This window comes from Cajanus cajan, chromosome 10, assembly GCF_000230855.2.
Source record: "Cajanus cajan strain Asha chromosome 10, NIPB_CcT2T_4, whole genome shotgun sequence".
NCBI classification, from domain to species: Eukaryota; Viridiplantae; Streptophyta; class Magnoliopsida; order Fabales; family Fabaceae; genus Cajanus; species Cajanus cajan.
In genome coordinates this window covers 13,862,606-13,884,525 of record NC_138526.1, presented here as the reverse complement: position 1 = coordinate 13,884,525, position 21,920 = coordinate 13,862,606, and the positions used below count along the sequence as shown (strand labels likewise).

General features: G+C 36.6%; 1 protein-coding gene, 1 long non-coding RNA gene and 1 other non-coding gene across 3 annotated transcripts; 2 read left to right on the top strand and 1 right to left on the bottom strand.

Moving 5' to 3' along the window:
* The first annotated feature begins 2,225 nt into the window (after window positions 1-2,225).
* On the top strand, window positions 2,226-9,645 carry LOC145952883 (uncharacterized). The gene is made up of 3 exons (XR_014430384.1): window positions 2,226-2,878; window positions 2,990-3,071; window positions 8,841-9,645. It is a non-coding gene; the product is annotated as an uncharacterized LOC145952883 (long non-coding RNA).
* Window positions 9,646-10,952: 1,307 nt separating this feature from the next.
* LOC145952934 (small nucleolar RNA R71) lies at window positions 10,953-11,058 on the bottom strand. Its single transcript, XR_014430441.1, has one exon. It is a non-coding gene; the product is annotated as a small nucleolar RNA R71 (small nucleolar RNA).
* A 5,610-nt stretch (window positions 11,059-16,668) lies between these two features.
* Window positions 16,669-21,619, top strand: LOC145952732 (uncharacterized). The gene is made up of 2 exons (XM_083065682.1): window positions 16,669-17,001; window positions 17,669-21,619. The coding sequence occupies exon 2, from the start codon at window positions 17,669-17,671 to the stop codon at window positions 19,115-19,117; it is 1,449 nt and encodes a 482-aa protein (XP_082921808.1). The 5' UTR covers window positions 16,669-17,001; the 3' UTR covers window positions 19,118-21,619.
* Window positions 21,620-21,920: the final 301 nt, after the last annotated feature.

Here is a 21,920-nt window from a genome sequence, read left to right as displayed (position 1 = left end):
TAATTTAATATATCATTGATAAAATTAGTAGGTTATTAATTAAACGGCATGAATTAATATGTTATTAAGTATATACTTTTATATTTAAATATATTATAAAATTTATTTGAGTTATAAATATTTTATGTATATATATATGAGAGGATAGATCTATTAACTTTAAAAGTAAGTCTATCTAAACTTATTTTATTCAATAATTTATATTGTATATTAATTTTTACCGATCAAATCGTTGAATTTAAAGTTTTTAATGCATAAATCAAATTTACAAATTTTAAAAATTTTTAAAAATTATTTGATACTTCATTTCACTAATTCAAATTGATGGATAATCATAAAATTGTTTTATATATTAATTTGAATTAATAAAACGAAATATCAAATGGTTTTCAAATTTTTTGAAAATTTGCATACTTGATCTATGCATTAAGAACTTTAAATTTAATGGTTGAATTGAGCAAATTTGATATAAAACATGAATTATTGAATGAAGAAAGTCTAGATAGACTTACTCCTAAAGTAAACGGATCCCTCCATATATATATATATATATATATATATATATATATATATATATATATATATATATATATAAAATAAGTAAATTTATTGAGGCATGCTGGGCATTATTTTAAAGCAGTTATCCATAGTATCTACACAAGCCCCCCAGGATACAACAAGAACATCTAAGAATAAAATTGAGACTGTAGAGATAGCAAGAAGAAAATTTAGAATTAGAGCACAAAAAAAAAAAAGATATGTGAGAGAGAGAAGAAAAAAAGCTTTTGCTCAGTATATCTTTCCTCTTTAGTAGAGACAACTATTTATAGGAGTCTGGGGCATAAAGTGAAAATATAAATAAAAAAAACACTTAAAGATAATAGTGGGTAATAAAGCACCAACAATTAGAAAATAATAACCATTAAAATGAAATATTATGAGTAATCAATTTTAGAAGATGCTAAAACCATTACTCTTCTGAAGCTTTTTAATTTTTGAAAATAATATTAAAAAGGACTTAAAATTTTGTGAGAAGCCCATGTATCTCGTGCATAGTGGGGAAAATCGGTTGATTTGCACTACAACATGCCCACTTGGTCCATGTACATTCGCACAAGCCTCACCACTCTTTTTAACTTCTTTGTATGCCTATATCACAACTTCATATATAAACCATTCTACAAAGGCAATACTAGCCAATATGAGATTTCTTCCTTTTGTAATACCTTATATACAATAATCCCCTACATATTACAAAAGGTAAGGAAATCATTTTAAAGAAGAAAGATAGAACCCTAAATATTTGACTTGTATTAAAGGTTAACCAATCACAATACACCCCAACAATTCTTGCTGTTATTGTTGTGTTGTGCTTTTAGGCCATGCACCTATTTGATATTCATGAATGCTTTAGAGATCTCACCAAAATCTCATACAAGTGACCATAGTTGACACTCATAGGTGATTTCATCAAATGTATGATGCAATTCTTACACCACCCATAAGAGATATGAAATTCATTAAAATTTTTATTTTTTTAAGCTTTCTCATATCCATACAAAAATTAACTATAAAACTTATCCTCTTAATATTGCAATATCTAGCACTTTTTCACGTCATTAGGAGGGACCAAAATTGATTTCTAATCAATTTTAATGCTAGTAGAACTAACAAATGACTTGTTTTTCTCATTGAAACTTCTTCATGTTGTAACACCCCATTTTTTTTATATAAAATGTAATATAAACATTTTATTAATAATTTTGATATTTTTATTTTATTAATAGAAATTGTTAAATATTTGTTTTAATTATGTAATATATTTTAAAATATATATATAATATTTTATTAAAGAATAGTATAATATTTTATTAAAAAAGGAATGGATCTTTAGGATAACTGGGTTAATATATTTAATTAGAATGTTAAAAGGAGGTTAGGTTTTTAAAAGAGGAATTTTCTGATCAAAACTCTTTTTATGCCTTTATTTTCACGTACGCGCTTTAGAGTTTGGAGAATAGGAGTAGGAAGGAAGTCACTTCAAGCTGCGCACTCGTCATCTAAAGCTATTCAGGTAAAGGGGAAAATGAGAAACCTTGTTCTGGGTGTGAGTTTGTATATCAGGTAGTGAGATTGACCCCCAATCCTATGTATGTTGTGTGCTTATGTATGAGGTGTTTCCCTTAATGTTTCTGTTTTGTTCCCTATTCTTTTCACTTATAATTAATTGCATGAAATTGTTTGAATGAATGATTAATTTCATGTTTTGGATGAAAAATTGTATTATTTGAGGTCCTTGTGGGTTTCCATGGGAAACCCTAATATGTTAGTGTGGATATATTTATTTAGGGGTTTCCTTCAGAGTCTTCTCATATTAGAGGGTTTAGGTGCCCCTGTCCTTTTAGCCAATGGAGTGTTGCCATGTGGCAATTTTTTGCAACATCATCCAAAACCTTGAATAGTTTGACCAGTTGTGTAAATTGTTTAATGATAATCCGATTCAATCGTGTTTTTGACCAGGATCCAAAGTTGTCCGAAGTTATGTAACCTTCTTTTGTCCATTTGGTAAAAGTATAACACCTCACCTCATCAATCATTAGTAAATGACACCTCACTTCATCTTCTTCTCTTCATCGAACCTTGTTGTCATTCTTGTGACTCCGTTTCCATTTGAAAAGCATGTGAACACACAAAATCTCATCTCACATTCCTGTTTTGTGTCTCGTTCCCGTAAAATCTAGTGTTTTGTGGCTTACCGTGGATAGGCATCCTAAGGGTTTGAAGTGCAGTTGTGCACATTCGGTGTTCAATGTTTATCTCATTAGCCACTAAGTGATCGATTCGGGGACAACGACCATTGTGAACCCAACAGTTAGTCGTAAGTTCATTTTTGGTCGATTAGGGTATTTAAGCATTTGTTATTCATGTTTAATATATCGCTAGGGTCTTATTTCCATTTATGCACGGACTTACTGGTTCTACTTTGTAGTTGTGCTCGTTCGATGTTTATTTCATTGGTTGTCAAGTCTTGGATTGATGGGTAACAACCATCGTGTACTAAGCACATAGTGGTAAGTTCTATTTTGGTCGATTATACCCTTGTTTAGCATGCTTTACTAGTTGTAACCTTCATTGAGTGTTGGATTGTTAGTCTTGATAAATTTAACCTCCCAAAGCATACGCTTACAACCTGTGCATGAGTATATATCAACATACATGATTACACATGAATTGTTCCTTCAATAGAAAATAATTTAATTTTTTCCCTATATTTCTTTTAAAATTTAAATTTTAATAATATTGAGTAAACTATATTTTAAAAATAATTTTATTGATTTTTAAAAATTAAGTTTATTGGCCTAATTAAAATTAATAATTTAATAGGTTGGCCAGACCTATAAAAAAACCCTATGATAAATAATAGGTCAGATTTAAGTTTTAATTTTGTAGAATAAGCCTAGCATATATATTCAAAGTCTGTCCTAACTTGGCCTATTCTCATCCCTAGTTGTTATACATGTAATCATCATCATGAAGTTGAAGATGTTGGTGATGAGGCTCAGGCTTCAGTGTTGAGTTTTACTCTAATAAGATATGTGATATTGGGGTGTAGCTAGGACTAGATTAAGATATCATTCTGTTGAATTATTTTGGAAAACATCAGTTTTATTCCTTACGATTTCATTGATTATGTTATTTTGTTAAGTTAAAAAAGTGATACTTTCTACCTAAACATGTTGGTTCATTTATGAAGATCATATTATTTAGTTTAATTTATTATTTATGTATTTTGGCATGCGGGGTAGAGGGTGTCACACATTACTCTTGCACTCCCATCTTTCTGAAACCTTAATCTTCCCAAACTCAAACTCTTCAACTCTCAAATGGAACCTAAGATTAAAGCTACCCGAAGCAGCAACAAGGTCCCCATGGAAGAACACCCTAAATTTTCCTTTCTACCTAACAAGAGCAGCATTGTACAAAAGCTTTAGAATGAAGGATATCTTGTAATACATTACTTGGATAGGGTTGGATGAACCACATTCATAAAGATGTAGTGCGATTGATTCCACGTTGCTTATGCCTACTTTTGGGCCTTAACAAGACTAAAGGTACATGCTTTGGTGGGAGAAGTAGATCGAACCACCACGAGGATTAGTCCTCTCATTATCACAACCATTTCTAGTTGTAGAGAGAAAAAGGTGTTCTACTTTGGCAATTGGGAGATACCATCATGCTTGAAATTATCGACATAATATTGTACTCCACTCATCACCCTACAGAGAAGACGAGGATGAAGAAGTATCTCCATGTAACCAATCTGAAGCCCCCTATGCATACTATTCCATAATCTGATTTTCAATATATTCATCCCTAGGTCTGGTTATAGGGATAATGTCTTAAATATGGATAGATTCTACCTCTACCATCTGTGCTTGGGCATGAAGATTAACTTGCCCATTTTAGTTTACAACCACTAAAAGTCCTGTGTTGGACAACAAGACCAAGAATGCAGCAAAGGAGCACCCATTCCTTATAGGATGTTTTTCTCCAAGATTATCCAAGAGGCCAATGTGGACACCACCAGTTTAGAGAAGGGGAAAAAGGGTTATAAAGTCATCACAACCACTCTGAAGTGAATGGGGATTACCCAGTTGTTTCCTCAAGTTAAGAGGAACTTGTGGAAGTGAAGACAGAGCCTTTAGAGGAACCTTCATTGAAAAAGATCACAACTAGTGATACACTCCTTCCCTCCATGGATTGATCAATGGTTTCCAAGGTGGATGGATCCTCTTTCTCCATGGATTATGATGAAAAACAAGGGCTATGCTAGATGTGTCTCCAAGGGTGAGGAAATAACAATGATGGGCATGAGGGACAAGGAAATTGGCGAATAGGATGAATGGGAGGTGGAAGGTGTTTGTTTGGGTGCTTCTAGGTTGGCTCACTTCACCAAGGATGGATGAATGCCACTCAAGGTAAACCTAACACTCACTCTAGGTTAAGAGGAGAGGTTGAGACCAAATAACCCTAGATGACTAAGGAAGGATGTTGAGCCAAAAGAATACTCACTCAATATCATATATTCCAAAGTGTGTACATGGTGGGAGGCTTAAGGTATATATAGGGGAAGGAAAACATCTAAGGTTACATTTAGGGTTGCATAGCTGTGTAATGCAAGCTAAATGCAAGCTAAATGCCCCTAAATGAATCCTAAATGAGGTGTGGGTTCCTTTCCTCCTAAAAGACTAAAATACCCTTTGACCTAAAAATAGAAAGAAAAAAAATGGTCTTTGACCTCACAAGTCAAGGTTTAAGTCCAAAAATATATCCTAAGATAATTTGTCCCATAATACAAAGGTTAAATGAAAATATAAAATAAAATTCTATCATCTAGGGTACCCCAAAATACAAGGGTAAAATGGGAATAAAAGTAACAAATCCTATACTACTCAAAATAGGCCTAGGAGAGGGTCAATACTCTACACACATGATGAGCATAGCTCTAGGCATGGTGTCTCCTCCATCCTTCTCCACTCTCCTAGCCATGGACCTAATAATGGGTCCCATATGAAGCTCTAAGGGTGGTCCTCGATCAACCAGCCACCGCACCACCAAAAGCTACCCTCAACCATAACCCTTCAACCAACCACCAACTCTCCCTTTTACCCAAACAAAAGTCTCTCCTCCACCACCAAAAACAAAAACAAAAGTTCCTATACCTAAACCTTTTCACATCTATATCCTTGACTTTTCATCTGACTTAGATGATAAACCATTCTTCCTTTGTTTCTCTCAATCGACACACACTCCTAAGTCACCACTATCTCCACCATAACCATCTATTGAAGCCACTTTTCCCCCAAAGTCCAAGAAAAGGCATTTGGTTTGAGGTCTTCCTAAGACTCTAACCGCGAAGAAGGAACAAAGGCTTTTCAAGCGTGCCAAAACTCTATATCAACTAGAGGAAGAAGAAAAAAGAAAGAAAGATGAAAAATTGGTCGTTAAAAAGGCCAAAATGCTTGAGGAAGCATTGTGTCTGTCTATTGAAGACCTAACTACTACCATAGCTTCATCTAACTGCATTGGACGTAGTGATGGAAACCCAGTTCCTAATAATCCCTTTGGAAAATATAAGCCTAAGAAACGTGAAGGTCAATAAAGTTGATTTGAAGAATGGTAGAGTACTTACCCTTATTTTGCAAAGTACCCTACCTTTAAAGGCCTATCCTACCTAAGAAGGCTCCTATAGTAGTTATACATTTTTCTTACTTGTAATTCATTTTAGTAGTGATTTTATTAGGGTATTGTTGGCCTTGTATTTTGGATAATGTAGTATAGGTAATTTTGTCCTTGTATTACTTGAGGGTGTAATTAGTGGATTAGGGGAGGTGTAATTAGCTAAGTCTTGTTAGATTTGTTTGGGCTTGGATGGCCCAAACTTATTTTGGCCCATTTGGTTTGGACATCCACTTGCTTATGCAATTGGTTTGGATAAGTACAAGATAGCTAACCATGGTTACATTTAATCATGGTTAATCTGTCTTGCAACATAAGCCAACTAAACTCTATATATTGTAGCTTTGACCCATTTTGTGCTAACTTTGAGCATTATATTGATATTTGACTGAAATTCTTCTCCAAATTCTCTCCTTCAAAGCTTGTTTCTCTCTTTAAATTTCTTCCTTTTCTCTTATCGTCTCTTGAGTATGGTGAGAAATTGAAGAGACTTATCATTCTTCAAGAGTGTGGTGTCACCTAAGGGAGCTTCTACCTTCTCTTATGTGTTAGAAATGACTTCTAACATTAATGGAAGCCATTGAAGAAGCTTGAAGAAGTCCAATAAGTGATAGATTCATCCAAGAAGCTTGAAGGAAAAGCTACATCAATCTAATCTCTCCTAAGGTTTCCATCACGTAGACTTTAGTCTTCATTTGCATAACCATTATTTGACTTAGACAAGAGTCTATGTCTAACATAGACTGATGAGTCTATTGTTCAAATGATGCCTTTAGACACTACTTTTGCATAGCCAGTCCAACCAAATGCCCTGCACCAATCTAAGATGTAACACCAACCCCCTTTTTTTGATCTATTAGCAAGGTCTATTGAAATTGTTGCGCCCATGTTCCCTAAGATGGTGGAACCATTTGCTTCTACCCATGACATTGCTCCCCTATCTGCTAAGGTAGTGATTGAGACAATTCCTTTGCAAGTAGATATGTCATTGGTGGAGCCAAACCCCCGAGAACAAAAAAATTTCCTATCATTTATGCCCTGAATTGATGATTTTGAGCTTGAGAGTATAGACTTTGAGGAGGAGAGAGAACTACAACATTTGGAGGAGAAGCATGCCATTGAAGATGATTGGGTATCAATAATCCTTGATGGCACCAAGAAGTATCCTTACTTCAATGAGAAGGAGTACATCATCATGCGTTATTGTGAAGTTCTTGGAATTGTTATCGAGCCAAGGACAACCTTATAGACTAAACTTAAGACTATTGATATCAATGCACCACCAACTTTAGACACACAAACTACTCAACTTATCTAGCAATAACACCACAAAATCCAGAATCAAATCCACTCGTGAGCTATTTTGGAGCTAAGATATGAGGGAACCCCTCATCATCTACCCTAGATGCTAGGTGAAGTATATAGGTCATGGATAATTCAACCCTGAACTAAGTTCTTCATACTCAAAACTCATCCCAAGGTTTTTTTCCACTTCGTCTACAAAGGTAAGGAGAAACCGAACCCATACTTTGATGATATGCACCACATGCAATATGCCAAGTATCATCATTCTAGTGCCTCCAATAGAGACAAGATTAAACATCTACCCTCCATTGTTGGAAGAAGAATCTAGATCTCCCCAATCTCCTCTAGGACTATGCCCTTCGTCTCCAACACTCTCTCCACTCCTCGTAAGATTTATCACTATTCCTCTCTTTTTGCTTGTACATTTCATATTTTTCTACCTAGTAACATTATTTTTGTGTATAGAAAATTTAATCATCTACCTTCCTTTGATCAGCCAGGTTCGTCTACTCCACTCCAGACTCCTCTCCTTGCAATTGAAGAAGATAAGAACAACCTCCTTGTTGGGCTCTTCAAGGCTCTTCGATATGCTTACTAGAGGCAAGCCCACTATGAAAGGAAGTTCCACAAGATGTTTAGTTGTTTGAACATTGAGTTGAGCTTTGATGAGTAGGATGACTAATCTTAGGGTGAGTTAAAATTTTAAAGAGGAACACCAACTTTTGCTAATGCCAAAATGGGGAGTAGAAATTATGTTTCTTGAACAAAGTTTTTACTATGATTATAGTTTTCTTTTTTCTTTTTTTGCTTTGATTATAATTTTTTGCTTTAATCTAACTTATAACAATATGTTCTACTATAACAAATTCTTTTAGATCATGCATGTTTTCAAGGGTTGTCCCCTATGCACTTCATTCCATACTTATATATGCTTTGGTATATATCTCATGTATAAGTGTACGTTCTAATAAATATATTAGGTTTTGATATGCATGACAGATAACATATGCTCTAATAAGCATCGCATGCTTTGATATGCAAAAATGATTTGATATGTTCCCTTTGATAGTTTCAAAAATGAATAAGTTTGCTACTACTCATATTTGCTCAAATAAATAATGCTCTAATTGATAAGTGCTCAAATTGCATATTTTTATGCTTAATTTGGCACTTATTTTGGATGAGATATAAGTAATTTTGGTTATGTTTGACCCTCCAAATAGATGAACTAAGATTAATCTAAGGAGTTACAAGAGTGTAGTTTCTTTGGCTAAAAATATTTCCTTTTTGTGTAGGTTTTGATGAAATTGGAAATCCAAGGCTATAGCCCCAAAACCAGAGCTGCAGCCATGAAGTATGAACCAAAAAGACCAATTCCAGAGAGTTGGAGCTGCAGCCCCCATTCCAGAGCTGCAGCCTTGGAGCTTTGTGCGTATATATACCAATTCCAGAGAGTTGGAGCTGCAGCCCCCATTCCAGAGCTGCAGCCTTGGAGCTTTGTGCGTATATAGACCAATTCCAGAGAGTTGGAGCTGCAGCCCCCATTCCAGAGCTGCAGCCTTGAAGCCTTGTGCGTATGGAAACACTTCCAGAGCTGCAGCCCCCATTCCAGAGCTGCAGCCTTGGGTTAAAAATCCCAACTTTTCCTTGGACAGAACATATGTGAGGCCCAAAATTAAGGAGAAAAATAGTGGGGGACAAAAATTAAGGAAAGAAACAAGAAGCACATGAGCACTAAATTAAAAAGAAAGACAAGGGGCCTTAAATTAAGGAGGAACAAACAAGGAAAAAGGGAAAAATAATTAGTGGTTTTCCACTAATTGAACCACTAATGGAGGCTACAGCTGGACATCCACTAGGCTACAGCTAGAGACCAATTGGAGGGGGCAAGTGTTCTTTTGAGTAACACACAGATTGGGGGGCTAGCATACACACGTAGGAGGAGCTCCCAAAAACCTCTGTTTTTCACTTGGAACTTTGTACTCTCTTATGGAATTTGCTGCAGAATTTGTAATGGCCATGAGTGGCTAATTTCATTGAGGATTGGTTGGATGTAACTACTAACTCTTCTCCTTCTTAAATATATGCATTTTAATCTCATTATTTGTGTATGATTCTTTACTTAATGCTTATATCGGCTTGATCACCCGTTGTATGAATTTTTGGTTTTTGAATCCAGTTGGAAAACGTTTTTGAAAACCCGAACTGAATCTTGCACCTAATCAATTCTTGTTCTAGGGATAGACTTGATTTGGTTAGTTACATTGTTCAAGTTCTTGTTCTTAATGCGAAGTGTTGAACTCAAAACATAGAGGAATCATGTTTTGAGCTTAATGACTTTAGGATTCAACCTTGAGGAATCTTGTTGGATTACTTAATGAACGTGGAAATAATGGAATTAGAATAGCATTTATTTTAAGAAGATCTATGAGTTAGCAAGTTCTTCCGAACCAATCCTTGTTTCTTATTCATTGACCTTACTACGTTTGTTTTATTTTGTTGTTTTAATCTATTTTCACTCATCTTCAATTTGAACATCAATTTCGTATAAATCATTAGAGCAAGAATTACTAAACACCCAAATCCCTGAGGACGATCTTTAAATACTACTTCGAAACTTGGTTCACTTGCCAAGTGATAGGTTGCGAAAAAAACCCCATCAAGTTTCTGGCGCCGTTGCCGGGGATTTGGTGCTAATTAGTAATTTTTAATCTTGTGATTTTGCAATTGCGTAGATAATCCATTTTGTGAATAGCTACAATATAGAGATATCTGTCTTGTTGTGTTTTGTGGATTCACCTTCCTGTGCAGATTTCTTAAAAATTGTATGAGAGGAAAAACTCCAGCTGAAGAATTGCATTTTGACTCTGAAATCGAAAGAACAGCAAGGAGGAATAATAGCAGAACAAGAAGGCTGAGACAGTTAGAGAGAATCCTAGAACAACAGCAAGATTTTCTAAATTCTTCTACTTCTTCAAATCAACCAATGGCTGAAGACGGAACAGGAAATAATAATGGTGGAAATGGACCAACTAGGCCTCCCAGAAGGACCCTAGGTGATTATGCACAACAACAAGGTCCTAGACATTTCTCTAGCATTGCAGCTCCAAACACTTCTAGAGCCATGGAGATGAAACCTGCCTTCCTTACCTTGGTTAGCTCACAACAATTTGCTGGCCTTGATCATGAAGACCCATACTCACACCTATCAAATTTCTATGAGTTATGTGGAACTATGGGAATTCCTAAGGCTGATGAGGAAGCTGTATATTTGAGGTTGTTTCCATTTTCTTTGACAGGAAAAGCTAAAGTTTGGTTACAATCTCACCCAAATCAAAGTTTAACAAGCTGGGGTGATGTGGAAAATAAGTTTGTGAACCGATTCTATCCTTCATCCAAGTATATTAAGGCCAAGTCAGAAATCACTACTTTCAGGCAAGGTGCAGATGAACCATTCTGTGAAGCCTGGGAGAGATTTAAGTCATTGCTCAGAAAATGTCCTAACCATGGGTTTGAAGATATAGCTCAACTTAACTTCTTTGTCAATGGAATCAAACCTGAGGTGAAGATGTTATTGGATGCAGCAGCTGGTGGCACCATGATGACCGTGAGTCCAGAAGAAGCCACTCAAATTATAGAGTCTTTGGCATCTTCTGATCACCAAGCAGAGCATGGAAGACATCAATCTCATAGAAGAGGAGTTCTTGATCTTAACACTAATGATGCAATCCTTGCTCAGAACAAACTGCTATCTCAACAAATTGAAGCATTGACTAAGCAGATGGCCAAGATTCCACAACAGCTTCATGCTATTGCTTCTTCTTCAACCCAACAAAATCCTCCCTTAAAATGTGATTTTTGTGGAGGAGATCATCCCAATGGTCACTGTTCAGAAATTCCAAATGAAGAAGAGGTCAACTATGTGGGGAACCAACAACAAGGAGGTAATTTTAATTCCCGTAATTATAACACTAACAATTATATGCAGGGAAATCAAGGTTGGAGAAGCAACAATAACAACCAAGGATATGGATGGAGGAATGAAGCTGGATCATCCAATAGGCCACCACCACAACAACAACAGCAACACCAGCCTGCTTATCCTTCTATGCATGCAAGAACCAGTAAATTGGAGGATACTCTGAACCAGTTCATGCAGGTGTCTATGAATAACCAGAAGAACACAGAGGCATCCATCAAGAACTTGGAGGTGCAGGTGGGTCAGCTAGCTAAACAATTAGCTGACATGTCTGGAGGACCATTTTCAGCCAATACCATGACCAACCCCAAGGAGCATTGTAAATCCATAACAACAAGAAGTGGGAAGGTAGTTGGTGCGGATATTGGAGTGAGTGAAAAAAATGAAAAGAAAGAAAATGTTGAATTGAGGGAGGTTGATGAAGAAAGTGAGAAGAATAAGGAAGAAAAAAATAAGATTGAGAGTGTAAATAGTGAGAAAATAAGAGAGAAAATTGAGATTGAGAAGGAGAAAAATAAAAAGAAGGGTAAAGAAGTCAATTCTACTGTTCCTATTAAAGACTTACCTTACCCTCATGCTCCATCTAAGAAAGAGAAGGAAAGACAATTCGCAAGGTTTCTGGACATCATCAAGAAGCTGCAGATTAATATTCCTTTCACTGAAGCCATGGAACAAATGCCCACTTATGCTCGGTTCATGAAGGAATTGTTAACCAAGAAGAGAAGAATTCTTGAAGAGGAGACTGTGGAGCTTGAGGCAGGTTGCAGTGCTATTATACAAAAGTCTCTACCTCAAAAGTCCAGAGACCCAGGCAGTTTCACTCTTCCTGTATCAATTGGTAATCTATCAGTGGGTAAGGCACTTTTAGACCTTGGAGCCAGCATTAACTTAATGCCTTTATCCATGCTGAAGAAGATAGGAGAAGTGGAAGTGAGACCTACAAGAATGACCTTACAGTTGGCAGACAGATCTATTAAGCTTCCATATGGCATAGTGGAAGATATGATAGTAAAGGTCGATAAGTTCATGTTTCCAGTTGATTTTGTGATCATGGACATGGAAGAAGATTCGGAAGTTCCACTAATTCTGGGCAGACCCTTCATGAAGACAGCTAGAGTTATCATAGACATGGATGATGGAAAGCTGAAGGTGAGAGTTCAAGATGAAGAGGTGAATTTCAATGTTTTTGAAGCAATGAAGTTTCCTAAAGGCAATAAGGATTGTTTCAGAATTGATGTGTTAGATAATGTGTACTTGGAAACTCAAAGCAATTTCAAGAATTCATCAACATTGGAAAAAGCTTTGTCTATGTTTGATGATGATTTGGATAAAGTTATAGATAAGGAAGTCCAGGATGTGATTGATGCATTGAACAAAGGTGAAAGCTCATCAACCAATGTTCAATCAAAGGAAGAGTTAAGAAAGGAGGTGAAAGATCAAATAGTGAAGCTGGAATTGAAACAATTGCCACCACAGTTAAAGTATGTTTTCTTAGAAGAGAATGGTGGGAAACCAATCATAATCAGCAGCCAACTTTCAAAAGAGCAAGAGGAGAGTTTGATTCAAGTGATAAAAGCCAATGAAGGTGCTATTGGTTGGACCCTATCTGATTTGAAAGGAATCAGTCCTGCCTATTGTATGCACAAGATTCATATGGAACAGGATTACAAGCCAGTAGCACAACCTCAAAGACGCTTGAATCCAACTATGAAAGAGGTGGTGAGAAAGGAAGTTACCAAGTTACTTGAAGCTGGTATGATATATCCAATTTCTGACAGTGCTTGGGTTAGTCCTGTGCAAGTTGTGCCTAAGAAAGGAGGTATGACTGTGATTTATAATGAGAAGAATGAATTGATTCCCACTCGTACTGTGACTGGGTGGAGGATGTGCATAGACTACAGGAAGTTGAACCAAGCCACAAGAAAAGACCATTACCCATTGCCTTTCATGGATCAAATGCTTGAAAGGTTAGCAGGGCAAGCTTATTATTGTTTTCTGGATGGTTATTCAGGATACAATCAGATTGTTGTGGATCCGGAAGACCAAGAGAAGACAGCTTTTACTTGTCCCTTTGGTGTATTCGCATACAGGAAGATGCCATTTGGGTTATGTAATGCACCAGCTACCTTTCAACGTTGTATGTTTGCAATCTTCTCTGATTTGGTGGAACAATGCATAGAAATTTTCATGGATGATTTTTCTGTGTTTGGCCCATCTTTTGAAGTTTGTCTTAACAATCTCAGCACTGTACTCAAGCGGTGTGTAGAGACTAACTTGGTGCTAAACTGGGAGAAATGTCATTTCATGGTCAGAGAAGGCATTGTTCTTGGCCACAAAGTCTCTCATAAGGGTATAGAGGTAGATCCAGCAAAGGTTGATATCATCTCAAAGTTGCCACCTCCAATCAATGTGAAGGGGATTAGAAGTTTCTTGGGACATGCAGGATTTTACAGAAGATTTATCAAAGATTTCTCCAAGATAGCTAAGCCTCTTAGTAACCTTCTTATTAAAAATAACAAGTTTGATTTTGATCATGATTGTTTACATGCCTTTGAATTGTTAAAAACCAAGCTTGTTTCAGCTCCTATAATCACTGCTCCAGATTGGAAACTTAATTTTGAATTAATGTGTGATGCAAGTGATTATGCTATAGGAGCTGCTTTGGGCCAAAGGAAGGACAAAATTTTTCATGTTATTCACTATGCAAGTAAGGTGCTGAATGAAAATCAAATCAACTATGCAACAACTGAAAAAGAGTTACTTGCCATAGTGTATGCACTAGAAAAATTTCGTTCTTACCTTGTGGGTTCAAAGATCATTGTTTATACTGACCATGCTGCTATCAAGTATTTGTTGACAAAGGCAGATTCAAAGCCAAGATTGATTCGGTGGATTCTTCTACTACAAGAATTTGATTTAGAAATCAAGGACAAAAAGGGGTGTGAGAACCACGTTGCTGATCACCTATCCAGACTTGTCAATGAGGAGGTGACCAATCAAGAAAAAGAAATATTAGAAGAATTTCCAGATGAGAAGTTGTTTGCCGTAAGTGAAAGACCCTGGTTTGCAGATATGGCAAATTACAAAGCAGCAGGGGTTATTCCAGAAGAATACAACTGGCAACAAAAGAAGAAGTTCTTCAGAGATTCTCATCACTATGTCTGGGATGATCCGTATTTGTTCAAGATAGGTGCTGATGGTTTGCTAAGAAGATGTGTATTTGGGGCTGAGATTAGAGATATTCTCTGGCATTGTCATAACTCGCCCTATGGTGGACATTACAATGGGGAAAGAACAGCAGCAAAGATCCTCCAATCTGGATTTTATTGGCCAACTTTGTTCAGAGATGCATATGAACATTGCAAGAGCTGTGATAAGTGTCAAAGAACAGGGACAGTTTCCAAGAGACATGAGTTACCCCTGCAAAACATCTTAGAAGTGGAAATCTTTGATTGTTGGGGAATTGATTTCATTGGGCCTTTGCCATCATCTTTTGGGAATGAGTATATCCTTGTGGCAGTGGATTACGTTTCAAAATGGGTGGAGGCTAGTGCTGCGCAAAAAGCTGATGCCAGAACTGTCATAAAATTTTTGAAGAAAAATATTTTTTGCAGGTTTGGATCACCAAGGGTACTCATTAGTGATGGTGGATCTCATTTTTGTAATGCTCAATTGCAAAAAGTTCTGGAACACTACAAGGTCAGGCACAAGGTCGCCACACCGTATCATCCTCAAACCAATGGGCAGGCGGAGGTATCCAATAGAGAATTGAAGAGGATTCTGGAGAAGACAGTGGCCAGCTCTAGGAAGGATTGGGCCTTAAAGCTAGATGACACACTATGGGCCTATAGGACTGCATTCAAGTCTCCTATTGGGTTTTCACCATTTCAACTTGTCTATGGTAAAGCTTGTCATCTGCCAGTGGAATTGGAACATAAAGCATTTTGGGCTTTGAAGGCTTTAAATTATGATTTGAAGGCAGCAGGGGAGAAAAGAAAACTTCAATTGCATGAATTGGAAGAAATGAGGTTGCAAGCCTATGAGTCTTCTAAGTCTTACAAGCACAAAGCCAAGATGTATCATGATAAGAAGATTCTAAATAGGAACTTCCAACCTGGCCAGCAGGTATTACTGTTCAATTCCAGGTTGAAACTCTTCCCTGGGAAGCTCAAATCTAAGTGGTCAGGTCCTTTCTCAATTAAGTCTATCAAATCCTATGGAGCCATTGAACTTGAAGATCCTGTTTCTGGAAGGACTTGGTTAGTTAATGGTCAGAGGCTCAAACATTATTTGGGCGGTGAAGTTGAGAGATTCACTGCCAGCACACATTTGAAGGAGCCATAAACAAACAGGATTGTCAAGCTAAAGACATTAAATTAGCATGTTCTTGTTTTAATTTGTGTTTATGTGTTGTGTGTTAAAATGTAGGATGTTAGTCTGTTGTTTTGGAGTGATGATGCATTATTTTGGGTGTTGGGTCTGTGATTATTTTGATAATGTGGAGTGTGGAGTAAAATATCTTTGTCCATAGAGAGATTTGGTTCCATGATGATTGTGGTGGATTGTGGGAGTTTATATTGTTGTTGATGATAGATAAGTACATGTTAAACTTGATGTCTAGTGTAGAGTAATAGTAAAAAGCTTTGTGATGTTTGCATAATTAGTTATAGATTTAGTTTTTGCATGTATGTGTTGTGTTAATTTCATATTTTAGTTATTACTTGTTGTGTATTTTAGTTTTATGAGTAAATGGTATGATATTATTAATGTATGTTTGAATATGTGATGTCCATGTTTCATTGCATGTTTTATGTTATATAGTGTCATGTTAGTTGTACTTGTTAATTGTGTGATTGTTTTGATAGTTAGGAGTTAATTATAGTTGTCAAAGATTTGGATGGTGAAGGAATAAGTTTTAAATAGTTTGAGAGTCATGAAAGAGTGAAAAAGGAAGTAAAAATATGAAGTTTTAAGTCTCAGGGCTGCAGCCCTCATCCAAAGCTGCAGCGGATTTAGCAGAAAAGCTGAAATTTTTTTTTCTGATATGAGGGCTCAAGCCCCGGATCCAAGGCTCAAGCCTTAATTTTCTGTTTCACGTCCAGGGGTCCAGAGCTGCAGCCCTCATTCACGGCTGCAGCGGTAACTCTCTGCCAAGCTCCACATGAGAGGAAAAAAAAAAAAAAAAAAAAAAAAAAAAAAAAAAAAAACGCAGCTGCAGCTCCGATTTTCAAGCCCAAGCTCAATATCTCTGCCATCATTGCAGCTGCAGCTCTAAAATCATGGCTTCAGCCCCAGGTTCAAATGCCCAAAATTTTTAAGTGATTTTAAGACCCATTTTCCACTTCTAAGCAACACGTACACTTCTCTTCACTCTCTCTCTCTGCTCTCAACCTCTAAACCCTTCCCATTTTCTTCTACTCTAATTCTCATTCTCAATAGTTTCTTTGCTAATAGAAGATCCTTAGACATTTCTAAAGGTAAACTTTTCTTCTCTTTTCATCTCTTTCATCATAAAAACATTAACTTTGCCATAAATTCTTCTCTTCTTCTTCACTCTTGCTTTTCTTCTATCTCTTGATTGTTGAATGCTGATTAATTCTGTGGTTCATGCTTGTTGTGTTGGTGAACGAATTCGGATGAGGCTTGATTCCAAGTGTTTTTGAAAATGTTCAAATTGAGAGTTGCATCCAAGGTGTTCGATCAAATGTCTGTGTGAAATTTCATATCAATTTGAATGTCAATGAATACTTGTGTGATTCATATACTTGTACATGGTCAGTTTGAATCATTGAAGGGAATGAAACACTTAGTTTGTAAAAAAAAAAAAAAAAAAAAAAAAAAAAAAAAAAAAAAAATTTCATATTGAAATTGTTCGCAAGGTGTTTGTAGAAATGCTTGAATAACAACCATGTTGTGAAATTGCATTTCTTGTTAGATTTTTTTTACCACATTAATCATTGCTTTTTGAAATGAACATTACTCAAATGGTTAAATGTGCTTGAAGGTAGGAGTGGTTTGTGTTAAAAATAATTAACTATATCTTGGTCTCATTGTTGTTTTATTTAGTCATGAACAAATTGTGCATATACTTATCATTTTAACATTGACCATTCTGGGAGTTATTTTGTTGTTAAATTATCGTAGATGGTCCGCTCTAGAGGAGGTGGTTCTGTCGGTGGGTCTAGACCAACTCATGAGATCGCTGCAACTAAAAAGCGAAAAGGGGTAGCTACAACTTCTCAGTCACAACCCTTCTCATCCTCATCTGAAGACGAGGAGGCAGCTCCCATCAAACACAATCACCACCCTCTCAAGTTTAAGACTAAAGCTAAGCAACAACGATTCCTCGAGCTCCAAGAAAGACCAATCCTTGCAGAGAGACTGATGGTTGATACCACACCATGCATAGATTTTGATGATGAACTAAGGAGGAGAAAATGGGAAAAGATTGGCACACCAGAGCAAAAATACAATGAGATTCTTATTCGAGAATTTTATGCCAATGCTTTTCCAACAAAGCTGGATATCAAAGATCGAATTTCTTGGGTGCACAACAAGAGAGTGCCATATGATCCTGAGACTATAAATTCTTATCTAGGCACTCAGTCTCAAATATGTGAGGAAGATGATTATCACTTGATGCTCCGCACTCCTTTAGATGAAGCCACTTCTACAGCTTTGCTCAATACTCTTTGCCTTCCGGGAAGTGAATTTCATTTGGGTACCAAGCAACAACCCAAACATATTAAAAGAGCTCATTTGAAATCATTAACTCGCATGTGGCAAGCTCTCTTGCAATATAACATTCTTCCCACCACCCACTCTTCCGACATCAGTCTCCCTCGAGCCAAGCTTGTGTATTGCATTATTCAACAAAAGAATGTCAACTTGGCTAGCTTAATCTCTAAGGAGATTCATGCCATTACCTTATCTCAACCTTCTACAAATGGCATGGCAAGACCATTGGCATTTCCGGGACTTATCACAGGATTATGCAAGGCTTTTGGTGTGGTTATTCCTAAACCATTCACATTCATCAATAGACCCATCAATAAAGCCTATTATCAAAACCGGATAAACAATGCCAAAGAATTTGAGCACTTACCAACTCAACCTCATATCTTACCACAACAAGACACACAAGTTCCTCAACTAATACCAGAGGCCCCGTTTGATCTGTCAACCCTAAGGGCTCTTATACTTGAGCAAGATCAAAAGGCAGAAGCACGACACCAAGCACAACTGGAGCAAAGCAAATTACACCTCGCTTATCTTCGTCATTTGCATCTCCAACAGGCTGCCAATCATAGAGCTCACCTGGCACATCATTCCTATTGCTATAATTATACCCTACATCAATCTGAAACAGGAGGTAGTCTTTATCCTTGGCCTACTTTAGAAACTTTTGCTGACCAAATTTTATGGCCTGGGGACAGTCCTATTTCCTTAAGAGGGGGTGGAGTGCAGCAGCCAGGAGTTCATAGGGCACAACCTGCTGCTGAGCATGGACAGGAAGAGGAAGTTGAGAGAGATGAAGAAGCAGAGGAAGAAGAGGAAGGAGAAGAAGAGGAATCCGAGTCAGAGGATTTCTGAGATAGACTATGGAGAAGAGTTCATTTTAATTTTCTGCAATTTTAAATTTTAGTATTTAAATACTATGGTTTATTGTTAACTTGTTGCGTTTAAAAAATCTGTTGTTTTGTGTTAGTTATGGTTTTATGTGTTGGATGTTATACTTGTGCATGTTGTGTTTTGACTTTTATTGCATAAATGTGTTGTTTTGAATAATCACTGACAGTTGAAACACTCAGTTCTTTTTGAAAGACAAGTCAAGTTGTTTCAAATCAGCAAGAAGAAAACTGTCATCTTTAAATTCACCGAAAAAAAAAAAAAAAAAGTGTTGTTAATACTCATCTTTTGGTTGCACTCTATCATTTATGCATAATCTTAGAATTCATGAGCATCTCTTTAACTTGACATGAAAGGTCAGTGGTTGGATTTATTGAGCCAAGCCAGTGAGTGAGAACACCCAATACAAACACTTATATGTTTGAGAGTCACCATCATAGCATATGTGTTTGCATTGTTTGATTCTTGAAATTGTTGCTCTTGTAAGAAGTGATGGAAAAGATCAAGGCATTATGTTGTTCATATTGAAGATCTGTTGAGCCTATAACCAAACAGCTAACCTTCATTTGAGAAAAATCTTTGTTTGAAACCCATTTGAGCATTACCCTTTATTCAACCCTTAAGCCTATACCAATCATAAATTCCTCACCCTAACCAAACCTTAGAGAGCATGATGAAAATGATTGTGGGTTAAGTTGGGGGGAGTGAAAATTGTCAAAGGTTGAAGAAAAAGAAAAGAAATACCATGTTGTGAAGTGTTAAAGTGAGAATTACATCTCTAATGTTATCATTGTACTGTACAACTCCATTCAAAATAGCTTCATAAAAAGTTAAAAAAAAAAAAAAAAAAAAACAAAAAAAAAAAACTAAGTTAATGTACAAAAAGTCTCAAAAGAGGTGGGATTCTTGCAATTGAGTCAATAGATTGTGAGGGTAAATATGGGAAAAGTGAAGGTAGAAATTGGGCCGAGAGATATGGTTGGAGTTGAAAATTGAAGAGTGAATAAATTTTGAGTCTTGTTGCTTATGTTTATTGTGCTCTCTAGAGTTTGAACTTTGAACCTTGTTTAACCAGAAAAATCATATTTCTTTGTTAACCAAGCCCCATTACAACCATCAAAAGACCTTGAGATCCTTCATCTTCTTTTCAAGAGTGGTAATGGAGAGATGATATCAATGCTTATGTTCATAGAAATGATGAGTGTAGTTGAGAGAAACACTCACCCAAGGAGAGATACACCAGTGAGGAGTATTTATTCAATCACTGATTCATAGTGCTCAAGTTTGTGATTTGTTTTGTGAATTCTTTGATTAAGTATGCTTGAAAATGTGGGCACCTCAAGTGAGTAGGAATTAATTTAATGAAGGTGAATTAATTGATGACTTATTCTCTTGTTGATATAAAAGCAATTTGTGAATTAGAAAGTGTTGTCAATTTGTAGTCATAGTGGAACCTTTGTTTGGGGACAAACAAATGAGTAAGTTGGGGGGAGTTGATAAGTGCTCAAATTGCATATTTTTATGCTTAATTTGGCACTTATTTTGGATGAGATATAAGTAATTTTGGTTATGTTTGACCCTCCAAATAGATGAACTAAGATTAATCTAAGGAGTTACAAGAGTGTAGTTTCTTTGGCTAAAAATATTTCCTTTTTGTGTAGGTTTTGATGAAATTGGAAATCCAAGGCTATAGCCCCAAAACCAGAGCTGCAGCCATGAAGTATGAACCAAAAAGACCAATTCCAGAGAGTTGGAGCTGCAGCCCCCATTCCAGAGCTGCAGCCTTGGAGCTTTGTGCGTATATATACCAATTCCAGAGAGTTGGAGCTGCAGCCCCCATTCCAGAGCTGCAGCCTTGGAGCTTTGTGCGTATATAGACCAATTCCAGAGAGTTGGAGCTGCAGCCCCCATTCCAGAGCTGCAGCCTTGAAGCCTTGTGCGTATGGAAACACTTCCAGAGCTGCAGCCCCCATTCCAGAGCTGCAGCCTTGGGTTAAAAATCCCAACTTTTCCTTGGACAGAACATATGTGAGGCCCAAAATTAAGGAGAAAAATAGTGGGGGACAAAAATTAAGGAAAGAAACAAGAAGCACATGAGCACTAAATTAAAAAGAAAGACAAGGGGCCTTAAATTAAGGAGGAACAAACAAGGAAAAAGGGAAAAATAATTAGTGGTTTTCCACTAATTGAACCACTAATGGAGGCTACAGCTGGACATCCACTAGGCTACAGCTAGAGACCAATTGGAGGGGGCAAGTGTTCTTTTGAGTAACACACAGATTGGGGGGCTAGCATACACACGTAGGAGGAGCTCCCAAAAACCTCTGTTTTTCACTTGGAACTTTGTACTCTCTTATGGAATTTGCTGCAGAATTTGTAATGGCCATGAGTGGCTAATTTCATTGAGGATTGGTTGGATGTAACTACTAACTCTTCTCCTTCTTAAATATATGCATTTTAATCTCATTATTTGTGTATGATTCTTTACTTAATGCTTATATCGGCTTGATCACCCGTTGTATGAATTTTTGGTTTTTGAATCCAGTTGGAAAACGTTTTTGAAAACCCGAACTGAATCTTGCACCTAATCAATTCTTGTTCTAGGGATAGACTTGATTTGGTTAGTCACATTGTTCAAGTTCTTGTTCTTAATGCGAAGTGTTGAACTCAAAACATAGAGGAATCATGTTTTGAGCTTAATGACTTTAGGATTCAACCTTGAGGAATCTTGTTGGATTACTTAATGAACGTGGAAATAATGGAATTA

Excerpts from the sequence above, each read along its gene's own strand:
- LOC145952732 (XM_083065682.1), top strand. The coding sequence starts at position 17,669 with ATGGTCCGCTCTAGAGGAGGTGGTTCTGTCGGTGGGTCTAGACCAACT.